This window comes from Poromitra crassiceps (assembly GCF_964638095.1).
Source record: "Poromitra crassiceps genome assembly, chromosome: 2".
NCBI classification, from domain to species: Eukaryota; Metazoa; Chordata; class Actinopteri; order Beryciformes; family Melamphaidae; genus Poromitra; species Poromitra crassiceps.
In genome coordinates, this window is record NC_139624.1 from 95,251,082 (window position 1) to 95,266,368 (window position 15,287).

Below are 15,287 nucleotides of genomic sequence, written 5' to 3' on the forward strand. Positions count from 1 at the left end.
ATATATATATATATATATATATATATATATATACATATATATAGTATATATGTGTGTGTGTATATTTGTCATTTACTATGAGTAATTTTCAGAAGGTTGTAACAGGATCTTACTTCACTAACTAACTGATCCAGAACAATCTGTACAGCCAAATGGTTTCACATCTGTTGTCGGCTGTATTGTGTAGATCTCTGTAGTGAATGAGGGCCGCCTGTATGCCCGCTGGAGCCCTGAGGCCAACACATCTGACCCAGCCAAGGTGGACCTGCGGACGGGCATCCTGGCCGGCAAGCTGGCTCTCAACAAACTGCACCAGGAGCTGGCTGCTAAGGGCTTTACTCAGGTGGGCTGGGACAAGAATAGATGAAGGGCTCCAATCAGAACTGCAAATTGCCCTCTGACATTCATTACTACTCCTTGATATTCTTTATTTACATTGCATTATAATATTACAGAATGAGGTTTACTTTGAAGTAATTATGTCAGAGGAAGTGTCACTTTTTTTAAGCGGTGCAGCAGCTTCTATAAGTGGCAATGTGTGTCCGTTTTAGCCGAGATTTCAGCAGCGCACCGAGAGGTGAGCACAAGCCCCCCACCCCCGCCTCTACAAGGAAGCACAGTGGAGACAGAAAGCAGCTCTCATGTGAAACCATGACTGAAACACACGCACCCACGCGTGCACGCACACGCGCGTCGTGCCAGAGAGAGGGGAGAGGGGGAGATGTACTGTATTCACCTTATGTAGCCCCGCCCACTTGACCCAGTTGTGTTATGACTAGGGCATTCACGACTAGTGAATTTTACTAGTCGACTAGTCGTCCCTAAAGGTAGTCGACTAGTCGACTAACCGTTTAAAAAAAAAAAAAAAAAAAAATATATATATATATATATATATATATCTTTAAGAAAGAACATGAGGTATTTACACGACATACATGGGACTATCATATCCCATATCCCATATCCCCCACAAAGAACATCAAAACACAACAAAACAAAACAAGAAAACTGCATAAGATACACAATAATCCAAGAACAAACAAGACTATTGGACAAACAACCAAACAAAAACAATGCATTCAGCTCCTATCCTGATAAGCCTAATGCCACTGGGGTAAAAAGTTCTTAAAGTCAAACTCTGTATGTGATTGCCATATTTTGGGGATGTCTAAGAATCTGCCTTTGCTCTTGTAGTAAATGTTATCCAACGTATGGTAGCTTGAGAGTTCATTCCACCAGTGAACTACAGCTGGGGGATTGGATGCTTTCCAATTTAAAGCTATGCATTTCCTAGCTGCCAACAGGGCAAGATCTATGTATTTACTTTGAATGCATTGTTTTTGTTTGGTTGTTTGTCCAATAGTCTTGCTTGTTCTTGGATTATTGTGTATCTTATGCAGTTTTCTTGTTTTGTTTTGTTGTGTTTTGATGTTCTTTGTGGGGGATATGGGATATTGTAATGCTGTGGTATTGGACCCAGGAGCAGAGACGACAAAGTCAATAATCAGTTTTAAATATTTTACTGATTTTCAAGAATTCACAAAAGTAAACAAGGAACTGAAAGCCTACTTAAACAGGGTCGGACGACCGACAATAAACTAAAGCCAGAGGCCGGCAGGTTCAGTCCAGACGCTTGGAAACAGGTTTCCCAGAAGGCCGGGTTTAGTCCAGAAAAGGTTCACAGGAGCGCTCGGACAGGAACAGACGGTGGCACAGCAGCAGTGAAACAACGATCAGCAACGGGGTCTGAAAGCAGAGAGGGTTATATAGGCGGCCAACCAGGTGCAGACAATCATAGGATTAGTAAGAGATGATGTCACTGTTTTCTAATAGGCCGCTTTCTCCTGCCGCTCCGCTCAGCGCGGGATGACTGTCCAGCACCATGGACAGCAACGGCTTGGCCTCCGCGCGCCCTGGCCGTTTCAGCACCTCGGATCGTTCCTCTGCTGCAGCCTGGCGCGCCGTCACTGACACTCGTTCCCGGGGTTGTGTCAGGATATGGGATATGATAGTCCATGTATGTCGTGTAAATACCTCATGTTCTTTCTTAAAGATTATTATTATTATTTATTTATTTTTTATTTTTTTTGCTAAAACGACTAGTCGACTACTAAGCACAGTGTCGACTAGTGGTTTTACTAGTCGACTAGTCTGTGAATGCCCTAGTTATGACTAACCGTTCAAAACACAGAGGGCCCTATCGTCACAAAAGCGCTAAGTTAGCGTTTGCACTCGTTTAACGCCGTGTGGAATGCAAATTGGGGGCGGGCACAAGCGCATGCCTGTTATAATTGTACTGGGCATAGGCGTGCCACATGCCAAAGCAAGCGTTTCAGCGCTAAAATGTGGGGATAGATTAGCCTGGGTGAACCCAGCCTCCACGTCACGTGACCTCTATCTGCGCTCTCAGTCACTAGACTGTGACTGAGAGCGCAGAGGTCACGTGGAGGCTGGGTTTACCCAGGCTAGGGATAGATGGCATTATCCTATCATCAGCAGCGCGCAATTACTTTGCGCTAAGAGCTTTGAAAAGCACCTCTTAGCTGCGCTCCAGGCGCTAAAACACTCGCTGCGCTTGATCGCACCATAATCTCCGCGCAGCGCAGAAACGTCATTACGCACGGACGTGCCACCCCAGGACATCAAATTCTGCTGCCAAAATTGGCTAACCAGCAGATTATTTGGTGAGGCAATCAAATATAATTAACTGAGAAACTTTTATCACATTGCAAGTAGGGGTTATGGTAATTGAATTGAGAAAACTTGTACATTGTAGCCTACTTGCAATAGGCTATTCACCTTCACCTGCTATAACCCGGAGGGTAGTTGGCATCACAGCCGATCTGTCACAAGCTCTCTCAATCTGTCCTCGGCGGCAGCTGTTTCACAGAGTTTTAATTGAGTCCAGTTTACCCGCTGCAAACACGTTTCTATTGTCCCACCCCAGTCAACAAAATAACCCGAATTGCATCAAAACTCATTTTAACAAGTATATGATGTGATGGTGTCGTTATGAGATAGGGATAATATATACAGTCAATAGACCTACACCTATCCAAATTACGCATGGGAAGAATTACAGCATGCCTCACGCAAACTGTATTACATGGACAGCAAGACGGGAATCTGGTTTGATTGATCTAACGCCCAGGCATTGCCAGGCCACGCCTGTGAATAATTCTGGTGGTTAACACCGCCCAAATCCCGTTTACGCCATGCATAAGTGATTTGGCATGCCTCTAATCTGCTTTTGTGCCCATTGTTGTGACGATATGCTTCCCCGCGCCACCATGCATCGCCACCATATTTTGGGGCTGTTTTAACTTAAAAACAGGGCGGTCACGTCTACCAAACAATGATATCATTTTTAAACAGTTATGTTTCTGTATAAATCATTACAATATGTTCCCGTGAGGTGGGGATGCGTTTTGCTGCTGCCTGGCAGGGGTGCAAAACCCGGCATAACACCTGGACAGCGGACTGTAATCTTCCCTGCCTTAAGGCACACGCAAGCGCTAATAGGCAGGGGCGTCATGCAAACCAACAATCTGAGGGGGCGAACTCTGGCGCTGCCCGAAGGGCGGCAAAAAATTTGGGGGGTTGGAAGCCAGATTTAGAGGAATATCTCATTTTAAATTAACAGACTGAGCATATTTTCCAAACTGCTCAGCCTCCTGGAAAGATCCATAATCACCAGACTAAGTACATTGCCACTGCCCAGGCTCAATGGACTTGACAAAAAAGGGAGACCACATGTTTCAAAGCAATGTAACACAATGTTTATTTTGGCTGGTATTGCCTTTTCAGAAGGTAGAAATCTTTCCTCTAGAGCAGGGGTTCCCAACCTTTTTTGTGCCAAGGACTGGTAGATACATGGGAAAAAAAGTCGCGGACCGGTTGTCAATTCTAATGGTTTTAGTTATATATATTTACTCACCAGGTGGTGACAAAGGGTAAAAACAGCCTTTTGTGTTGTACTGTATGTAGCCTATACAGTATTTATGTTTTTGTTTTAACTACAAACATACATAAACGTAAACTTGAAACTATGTTTCAACTACTATACACAGCCTATAATATTATAGCCTGTTTATTAAAAAAAAATAAAAAAAAAAATTTTTACCTCTCAAAAATCTGAGGGGGCAATTGCCCCCTCAGTTACAATGGGCATGACGCTTCTGCTAATAGGGGATATCGCCTGTACGAAGATAGGGCCCCATCTGTTTTACCTGGTCACTAGTGTTGTACTGTCACAGGAAGTGTAAACACAATAGGAAGTAACTGGCTGACCTCTATGTTGGAACATGAGGTGAATAGGGTATGACCTGCGCAAAACTGCACCGCTTACTTCAACACCTGGGTGTGATCTTCGCCAGGCGAAGCCAGGTGGAGATCATGTGTTCTCAATTGTTAAAAAACCTTTTCTACCGTCATTACATACCGTCATTACAATGACTGACTGCTGAGTCTTCGCTCCGGACGGTATGGGGCACAAGTAGTTACAGTTCAATCAGGAGAGACTAGAGACCAAAGTATGAATAAAGTGATATTTATTACAATAAAGTGAATAATTGACTACAGAAGAATGTTGAGAATAAAGTATTGTTATTAGTCTTTGGCGGTTAGACACCGCAGGGAGATCTTGAGAGAGCAGCATCAGCCCAGATCAGCATCCAGATATATCCCCTGCAGTGTCTAGATACTGGTGGTGCTGGTGATCTTCCTTCTGAGACTCATCATGAGACTCTTCCGACTGGAATCGGATAGGTCTGCGATGACCGGGAGGAGAAGGGGAGGAGGAGGGTGCGATCCTGACAGCAGCGGTGTTTGAGAGGCTGTATGAGACAGAAACAAGCATATTTAAGGAACCCGCCTCCAAGCAATTGGCTTACGACTGGGTTGTGGAGCAACGTGATAGGCTCATGCTGGAGGTGCGTAGGGTGAGAGGTGATGAGAGCAGTGATGTGACACTATGCAATTGGTTAACAGAGACTGGGCGGCAACCAGCTGATTGTTCATTGAAACCCGGAAATTGACAGCTTATTATAATCTTGTGAGTAGATTGAAGAGTGGAGATATAAAGTGAATTAAGGAAGTGTAAAAGATATTATAGTCTTCCTGCTTGAACTTACGTTGAGAACTACATTTTAATCAGGAGAGACTAGAGACCAAAGTATGAATAAAGTGATATTTATTACAATAAAGTGAATAATTGACTACAGAAGAATGTTGAGAATAAAGTATTGTTATTAGTCTTTGGCGGTTAGACACCGCAGGGAGATCTTGAGAGAGCAGCATCAGCCCAGATCAGCATCCAGATATATCCCCAAAAGATAAGCGAAAGCCCAGAAAACACAGCACTATGAATTTCCCAAATGGAAATGAACTTACCAGTAAGAGACGAACAGGCAGTAATATCTTACCAGGAAAGCGTGATCACTGAGGGATTAAACATAATTAAGCATGGCAGAACATATATCATTGATTAGAAGCAGCAGAATTTCATGAATGAAAACAAGAGCATCCTGAAATTAGCATTAGGAGCATAACCAGCAATGCGAGTCTGTTAGGAACTGACCTGCATGATTAAAGTCAGCAATGACCCAAGACAGTAACAACTTGCTTGATGCTCATAGCCAGTAGCTTATACATTCACCTGAATAAGACTTATCCCGGGCTTGACCTCGTCAACCGGTAGCTTATACATTCACCTGAATAAGACTTATCCCGGGCTTGACCTCGTCAACCGGTAGCTTATACATGCACCTGAATAAGACTTATCCCGGGCTTGACCTCGTCAACCGGTAGCTTATACATTCACCTGAATAAGACTTATCCCGGGCTTGACCTCGTCAACCGGTAGCTTATACATGCACCTGAATAAGACTTATCCCGGGCTTGACCTCGTCAACCGGTAGCTTATACATTCACCTGAATAAGACTTATCCCGGGCTTGACCCCGTCAACCGGTAGCTTATACATTCATCTGAATAAGACTTATCCCGGGCTTGACCTCGTCAACCGGTAGCTTATACATGCACCTGAATAAGACTTATCCCGGGCTTGACCTCGTCAACCGGTAGCTTATACATTCACCTGAATAAGACTTATCCCGGGCTTGATCCCGTCAACCGGTAGCTTATACATTCATCTGAATAAGACTTATCCCGGGCTTGACCTCGTCAACCGGTAGCTTATACATTCATCTGAATAAGACTTATCCCGGGCTTGACCTCGTCAACCGGTAGCTTATACATTCATCTGAATAAGACTTATCCCGGGCTTGACCCCGTCAACCGGTAGCTTATACATTCACCTGAATAAGACTTATCCCGGGCTTGACCCCGTCAACCGGTAGCTTATACATTCATCTGAATAAGACTTATCCCGGGCTTGACCTCGTCAACCGGTAGCTTATACATGCATGAACATGTCAGCCTTGACATGGGGTCAGCACTGACCAGCATGAGAGTTTTAAGGTCAGCAATGACCAGCATGACTATGTCAGCCTTGACATAGGGTCAGCAATGACCAGCATGATAGAGTTTAAGGTCAGCAATGACCACTGACCAGCATGATAGTTTCAGGTCAGCAATGACCAGCATGATTATGTCAGCCTTGACACAGGGTCAGCAATGACCAGCATGATACTCACGTCACCTCTTCAACATTACCCGGAAATGCAAGCTGCGGTGTTTTGATAAGAAATTCGTGTGAAAAGTTGAAATAGCTTGCTTCTGCGTGAGAGAACTTTGCATCTGGCAATCTTGGATTTAGACAAAGCAAGGAGTTTCAAGGACTGCTACTGCCGACTGGATTTTCAGTGACCAGGAGGAATCTCCCTGCTTTAGTGCTGAATGAAATGCAGCAACCACGTCGGGGATGAGAGGCACATCATTCAATCATGCATCGCCCGAGAATTAGAGTGGCTACAAACATTAACAGCGCGACCAGCAACGCTTGATTACGTCATTTGCAGACTGCAACGATTTAGCAGGTAAGCCTGCCTTGCAGCATAACATTTAGCAAATCCGAACTGAGCAGAACACATTGCCTTGATATGAAGCAGCGGTGTGAAGCGACACACCGACAGCAAAATATATGTAGTGAGCAATCGCCATACAACCTGATGCGATCCTGACAGCAGCGGTGTTTGAGAGGCTGTATGAGACAGAAACAAGCATATTTAAGGAACCCGCCTCCAAGCAATTGGCTTACGACTGGGTTGTGGAGCAACGTGATAGGCTTATGCTGGAGGTGCGTAGGGTGAGAGGTGATGAGAGCAGTGATGTGACACTATGCAATTGGTTAACAGAGACTGGGCGGCAACCAGCTGATTGTTCATTGAAACCCGGAAATTGACAGCTTATTATAATCTTGTGAGTAGATTGAAGAGTGGAGATATAAAGTGAATTAAGGAAGTGTAAAAGATATTATAGTCTTCCTGCTTGAACTTACGTTGAGAACTACATTTGGGTGGCCCAGTTGGAAACACAGCATGGTTGGAAAGCTACTTAAGTTAAAGGAATACCTTGCCGATTTTCAACCAGCGTTGTATCGTTACAAAATCAGTATATCAGTATCAGTATATCCGAAAACTGAACAGTTTTGCAGACATTCATTTAGGTTGACAGTTATTGAGAGTTGATTTGAGTTAAGTTAAAAGTGGATCAGGGTTGTCATTTTGTGCATGAATCAGTGGTCCACAAATTCAAATTAACTCTCAATAACTGTCAAACTAAATGAATGCCTGCTAAACTGTTTACAGTTTTTGGATATACAATGGAATCCGCTTATAGTTATAGTGATCAAGCACTTATATTGTTTAAAAAGCTTGGTCCCGAATCATTCCTATACACATGCTGTTTAAATAATTTGCTTATAGTGATCAATACTCTGTTTACAGTGATCATCTTGGGCCTTGCCCCACCTGAGAACAATGGAAAAAATGCTTAAAACTAGAGTAATTTTATTATTATTTTACTTACAAACTGCCAAAAATGAGCCAATGAGATACAGCAGCGCTACTCGCTGCATGTCTGTCTGTATATGGAGAGATCGCTGCAGCTCTGTCTGTGGAGAGATGGTGGAGTCTCTGTCTATGTGAGACTGCTGTGTTTGAAACAACTGGAGGCCTAACGTACTGTATGGATTTTTAAAGTCAGTAACATTCCTTTACTTTATATGTACTATATTCCCTCCCTATCTTTTACAATAAAGATTCGATTTTTATTATTTATTATTTTATTTATAGGTCATTATTTTATCATTTTATTGATAAAACACAACAACCTTATATATTTATATTATGTATTATTTATTTATTATTATATTTATATTTAGGTGGAACCTAGAGCAGCAACAGGACCACATAGTCCTGATAAAGATAAGATAAAGATAAAGATAAAGATAGTCACAAGAAATCACAGCATAATTCTAAATGGGCTAATTTTTCACAGGCCAAACCATAGACATAAATAATCCTGTTGAATGTGTGGTTGGTTGTCAGGTGTATGTGGACCAGTGGTAATATCCTGTTGAATGTGTGGTTGGTTGTCAGGTGTATGTGGACCAGTGGTAACATATCCTGTTGAATGTGTGGTTGTTGTCAGGTGTATGTGGACCAGTGGTAATATCCTGTTGAATGTGTGGTTGGTTGTCAGGTGTATGTGGACCAGTGGTAACATATCCTGTTGAATGTGTAGTTGTTGTCAGGTGTGGACCAGTGGTAATATCCTGTTGAATGTGTGGTTGGTTGTCAGGTGTATGTGGACCAGTGGTAATATCCTGTTGAATGTGTGGTTGGTTGTCAGGTGTATGTGGACCAGTGGTAACATATCCTGTTGAATGTGTGGTTGTTGTCAGGTGTATGTGGACCAGTGGTAACATATCCTGTTGAATGTGTGGTTGTTGTCAGGTGTATGTGGACCAGGTGGATGACGACATGGTGGCGGTGACCAGACACTGTCCCAGCAGCCACCAGTCTGTGGTCGCCGTGTCACGAACCGCCTTCAAAAATCCCAAGACACACCACTACAGAGATGAGCTTCCACCAATGTTCATACCAGGTATTAACCTAAGACATACCACTGCACAGATGAGCTTCCACCAATGTTCATGCCAGGTATTAACCCCCAGATACACCACTACAGAGATGAGCTTTCTCCAATTTTCATACCAGGCATTAACCCTAAGACTAAGGTGGCCAGATTTATCTTCTTTTCAATATTTTTTCCCTGATTTATTTATCCCATTTTGATCCCCCATTGGTGCCAATTTTAATTTATTTATCCTGGTTGCTGCTCCACCCTCTGCCGATCTGGGGAGAGCCAAAACTGGCTCCATGCTTCCTCTGAGACATGGGCAGTAGCCAGCCGCTTCTTTTCACCTGACAGGGGAAGCTTCACCCGTAGGACATAGCACGTGGGAGGATCACGCTATTCCAACAAGTTCCCCTCCCTCCGAACAGGCGCCCCTAATGACCAGAGGAGGCACCACTTCAGCGACCAGGATATTGCATGTTTTGGTGTGGGGTTCCTATATGAAGGAAACCCCCAGGGGGCCCAGGGAGAACATGCAAACTCCACACAAGGTGACCAGATTTCTGAAATGAAAATCAGGGACATTTCCAGTCCGGCACTCATTATATCATTAAAATATCCAATGTTATAATCTATGAAATACAAAAAAGGGACAATCCAAAATTTTGCCTAAATCTGGAGCATTATTTAGCCCCCTTCCTGACAAGCTAGCATGAGATGGTTGTGGCCACTGTATGCCTTAGGTCCTCTAGTTTAATATGATACCAGTATATAGCTTTAAAAATGAGCCTGCTAGAGCCTCTGAAATACACTAATCTCGGCCGCGGACGAGGAGTAGAAAATCTGGGACATTTTCGGGGGGCCGTTCCAGCCGGGGACAGGTCACCAAAAACGGGGACTGTCCCTGAAAATCGGGGACGTCTAGTCGCCTTACCCAAGACACCACTACAGAGACAAGCTCCCTCCAATGTTCATACCAGGTATTAACCCTCAACTCAACTCACACTAGCCGTTTGAAGAAGGGAGGACAGGCTGATGACTTCACTTTGTGAGGGCACACACACACACACACACACACACACACACACACACACTCTCTCTCTCTCTCTCTCTCTCTATCTCTCTCTCACACTCACACACACAACTTAAGGATGGGCATTTGAAAACCGGGGGTGCCATTTGAAAAATGTTTCTTTCCAGAAATCATGACTCAGTTACTCAAGATAATCCACAGACCTTGTAGTTCCATATAGGAATGATTTTATTTTTAACCAAACTACACCCGCCAAGGTAACTGTCTGCCTTTCCAAAACCCTGTCACTCCGAACGTTAACTTCCATTATTCGCACTGGCGGTCCTTCACCTTTTTTGAATTACACCCGCCAACTGTCTCAGCGCTCAGAAGGAAGCATGCTAATGTTACAGCTAACCCAAGCTAAGTAAAATGACAGCTAAGCTAACGTTAGATGCACGCTTCCTGCACGCTGAGACAGTTGGCGGGTGTAATTCGGTCCAAAGAAAAAAAGTTCCTACATGAAACTGCTCACAATGTTTATGTTGATTACAGTATCTTGAGTAACCAGGTCATTATTTCTGGAAAGAGACTTTGCTGTTGGCATCTCTATGGCCAATATCTCCAAAACTCAGCAACTCAAAGCAAAATGATCTAGATGGCTGAATAGCTGTATTCCCTGCCTGGCTCTTCCCTCCATAGGTCAAATTGAGGAGGTGGTGTTGGAGGCTCGTACTGTGGAGACGAGCGCCGGCTCCTACAGGAAGCATGAAAACACCATTAACGGCCTGCCAGGCTACACACTAGAGATCAAGGAACACATCCAGGTAAGGACAGCAGTCGTCTGCATTTATTTATTTATTTATTTGCACATATTTAAAAAAAGAAAGAAACAGAAACAGAGAAAAGGAAATCAACAAAAGCATGTGCAGGTAGAGAGAGGAAACCTTATGAAATTACCTCAGAAATTAACCCAATATTAATAATAATCCATACAATGCATACAATGTAAACAAACACAAGAGAAAAGAAACAAGCAAACAATAAATAAATAAAGAAAAAGACAAGCAAGAGTAAAAAAGGAAAATAAAATAATATAAGGAAAACAAAAGAGCAACCAAAATGATTAACTAGACAGACAAGTAGAGAGTTAAAATGTCATTCATGTCATTGTGCGATGTACTGTATGTGTAATGTGCTGTGGGTACTGCAAATATCTGTGACCTCGGACCAGAGATGAAAAAGATACACACATCCTTTTCTTATTTTCGAAAAAAAATTGAGTTTTTTCCCCCCCCTTTTTTAGCCATATTTAGAGTAATATATCATTTTAAATCAACATTAGGATTATACTGTTGTGATGTCATTATTCAGTATATTCTCTTTCATGTCACCACCTGCTCAGCTCTCCTGTCAACATAATTGTAACTAACAAACACAAACTGTTTTAGCCAAATTCATATCAAAATGACACCTACAAACACAGGTACACAACCCAAGCCGTACACAACACACAAAGTCATCATCGATAATAAAAAAACATACAGAGGGACATTTATTTATTCCTGATAGGAACGATTGAAAAATAAAATAAAATATATTATGTTGTTTTTAACTTTACACCACCTCTTTTTGTTACTTATTGGGTCATGAAACTGAAACCATGCATATAGCCACCTGCATACCTGACTTCGGGAGCTTGGCAATTGGCATCATGCATGATTAGCCAGTAGCATCCCAACGTGTCACACAGGTAACATTACTTAAGAGACAGACTAGACACTTACTTTCTTGGTTGTTGCTAAAAAATCTGTCAGTGTCACTCACTGTCTGTCGTTCACTCGCTCACTGTCTCGCAGCTCGCTCACCTTCAATTATCTCGCCAGGCAGACAGACAGTCATCACTCACCACCATGCTGCTGCTCTCTCGGAATCAAGTTACCGCGGACGCGTCCTGCCTGACCTGCCTTTCGTTTCAAAATAAAAGCGATCCCGTGTTTTTCATGCTTTTCCATGCAGATTGTTTTATATAAAAAAAAAAAAAAAAAAAAAAAAATCTTCTCTGAAATATTAGGGGAGGTCCGGACCTCCCCGTCCTCATAGCTAGTTACGGCCATGACAGGAGCATCGCACTTCCAGCATTACTTTGAAAATGTCGGTTCATTTGAAAATGTGTTATATGTAATTTGAAAATGTCAATTAATTTGAAACTCTCGCTACGTTTGTGTTTAGGCAACTAAAACAGCTTGGTTAAGGTTAGGGTTAGGGTTTGCGTTAGGCTTAAATAACAAAAACATTACTTAGGTCTGAAATGTTGACTTTGGAAATGCTCAGATGTGAACACGGCCCTCCGGTGTGAAAGGCAAGTAACAGGCAACCTCCCAGCTCATAAGCCTGCCAGGAAGCCCTTCAGGCCTGTTTGGACTGGTGTCGGCAACACGGACAATGGAACCTGAACATCTGGAGGAATGTTGTGTTCAGTGATGAGTCCAGCTTCTGTCTGCAGAAGTTGGATGGCAGGGTCAAAGTATGGAGAGGATGTGGAGAATGCTATGCTGATTGTTGCATCGGAGTAATAGCTTCTGGTGGGGGCAGTATCATGGTGGGGTGGCATCTGGCAAAACAAGGCATGTCACCATTGAAGGCTATCTCAATGTAGCCTGGATGGAAAACCTCGCTCTGACTTTTTCGGCTGTGCTCCAGGAAAAATATTCCGCTCAATTTTTGCGTTCCATTTAGAAAACATAGGTGACGCAAGTAACTAGCGTTACCTAAAATCAAACCCTTTGTTTGGTATGTCCATGCTTCTTATTTTTTTCTAACCTACCTACTGTTGCATTTCTGTGGGGGAACGAAAACACTGCAGCACAGGCCACCGGAAGACGGGAGCGGGTCTTCTTCTGTCTTCCTGACTCAGAAACGCATACCAGGCTCTCTCCCCTCTGAGAGAGCCGAGAGCCTGGACCCTCTGATAGCGCTTTCAGACAGACACGGTTCTGGTTCTGGCTCCGGCTCCGTTCTGGAGTCTCAGAACCTTGGTGCTTTCTGGCGAACCAGCCCGTGTTCACACCAGTTTAAGCGGAACCAAAGTGGGAGGACATTATTCGGTAGTCCTTCTTCAGTTTATTTTTTATTTTTTTAAGTTTATTAATTATTTGGTCTGGCGTTCGAGTGAACCCAGCCTTGGCCCTCTCTTCTGCAAGTTCGGCATATGACTTGCTCTTTCTTGTACTGCTTTCTAGCTTTTCTTGAGATTCGGTAGATGCCCAAATCGCCACTAAACATTTGGTTTCCTCAGCAGACCACTGCAAATTATTTTTCTCCATGTTGTCACTGCCTTCTTCTCCTTCCTGCTCGTTTTCACAGCCTAGAATGAGACACGCCCACTGATGATGTCACGGTTCCCAAGGAAAACCAACAATTTTTTGGTTCCGCTGAGAACCAACTTTTCAGGTTCCGAACCAATTATTTTGGTTCTGGTGACGCGAGGTTAATCTCAATGTAGGCTACTAAGATATCGGAGATTGCCTGTGTGCAGTCTGTTCCTGATTGTCCTAAGCAGACTAGCTGGGGAGCTATCGCACGCACACTCACCAGATAAAAAAGTTTTAGGTGCAAGGCACAGGAGTTTCCTGATTGTCCTGCAAACCTTCCCTGCAAATCTCTGGAAGACAGCCTATGGTTCCTTAGTGCTGTAAGGGTGATGAACCGGTCTTCATGGGGTGTTGTCTTTTTGGGACGCTCTGTCTTTGACATCACCGATTTCATGGAAATTGCCCTTGAGTTTGGAGATGGTACCAGGGCAATGATAGAATCAATACCAACAGGAGATACACTGTTTGACATCGGCAGGGAAATTTGGCAAATTTCACTTGCGACCCAGCCAGATAATGAGCTGTGCTGCTCATCCCAAAAAGGCATGCTCCTTACAAATGGGGTCTCATTGTAAAGGGAAATTAACAGGCTTTCAAGTGAGATATGATACAATGCTGAGGATACAGAAACAACAGAGATATGATCGACCAAATACACATTTTTTGACAGGTTTATGTGTCTCAAAATGCATGTGGTAATGTTTAGATTGTTATAAAATGCTATGTAGCACCTTTCAGTGACTCAGAAATAGCATTTTGAATGTGTCTTCCAGCTGAAGGACAGCAAGGTGGTAAAGCAGGCTGACATCAGGTCCAAAGGCAGCAGTGAGTTTGTCCAGGAGATTGTGTTTGACAAGCTCAGCCCAGGCAGCGTCATCGTCTTCAGGTAGGACATCTCAACCTGGCCTTGATGTACAGTATTCCATCACAAATACCACCTTCCACAGCCTGCTTCCCTAACCTGTAGGCTAGGCTACAAGCTACAGGCTGTATGTCAGGCCTGCTTCCCTAACCTGTAGGCTAGTCTACAAGCTGCAGGTTGTATGTCAGGACTGCTTCATAACCCGTAGGCTAGGCTACAAGCTGCAGGCTGTATGTCAGGACTGCTTCATAACCTGTAGGCTAGGCTACAAGCTGCAGGTTGTATGTCAGGACTGCTTCATAACCTGTAGGCTAGGCTACAAGCTGCAGGCTGTATGTCAGGACTGCTTCCCTAACCTGTAGGCTAGGCCAGTGGTTCTCAAATGGGGGTCCGGGGACCCCCAGGGGTCCTTGAGGGGGTTCCAGGGGGTCCCCAGCCAAAAGGGGGGTCATTTATTTGAGCTATAATTCCATTCATAAGTAATACTGACTATTTTGGTCATGGGTTTTATACACTTTCTGTAATAAAACATCTAAAAGCATCAATCTTATTATCATATGGGGGACCATGGGACAAAATCCTATCAAATGGGAGTCCGTGGTCTAATTTTTGTAATTAGGGGTCCTTCACGTGAAAACATTTGAGAACCACTGGGCTAGGCTACAAGCTGCAGGCTGTATGTCAGCTAGGACCATTGAGATATAATATAAATGGAGACAGCGTCCCTATCTCCTCCCTATATGGTGTATTGAAGCCAAAACTCTTCTCAGATCAAAGAACCAGAGTCTGCGCAGTAGCTCCTTTGGGTTGAAACCTCAGTCTGAGCCCCCCCCCCCCCCCCTATCCCCTCTAAACCTTCTTATGTAGAGCTGCTGTTTCTATATTTGCGCACAGTGCGTTGTGTAGTCAATCCTCTCTAGCTCTGTAAATATGGCACTTTAAGTTCTAATACGTTTTGTCTCACCAAAAGTAACCATGTAGATTCCCACTATGAGGTC

General features: G+C 43.6%; 1 protein-coding gene across 1 annotated transcript in view; it reads left to right on the forward strand.

Annotated features, from left to right (window-relative positions):
• Window positions 1-15,287, forward strand: part of LOC310770810 (glycogen debranching enzyme-like) — a gene marked incomplete at its 3' end in the record, with an annotated part of 125,254 nt that overhangs the window by 64,002 nt on the left and 45,965 nt on the right. Inside the window, exons 15-18 of the mRNA XM_083631854.1 lie at window positions 188-343; window positions 8,918-9,068; window positions 10,756-10,880; window positions 14,201-14,313. Coding sequence (XP_083487980.1) covers window positions 188-343; window positions 8,918-9,068; window positions 10,756-10,880; window positions 14,201-14,313 — 545 coding nt within the window. The remainder of the gene's footprint in view (window positions 1-187; window positions 344-8,917; window positions 9,069-10,755; window positions 10,881-14,200; window positions 14,314-15,287) is intronic.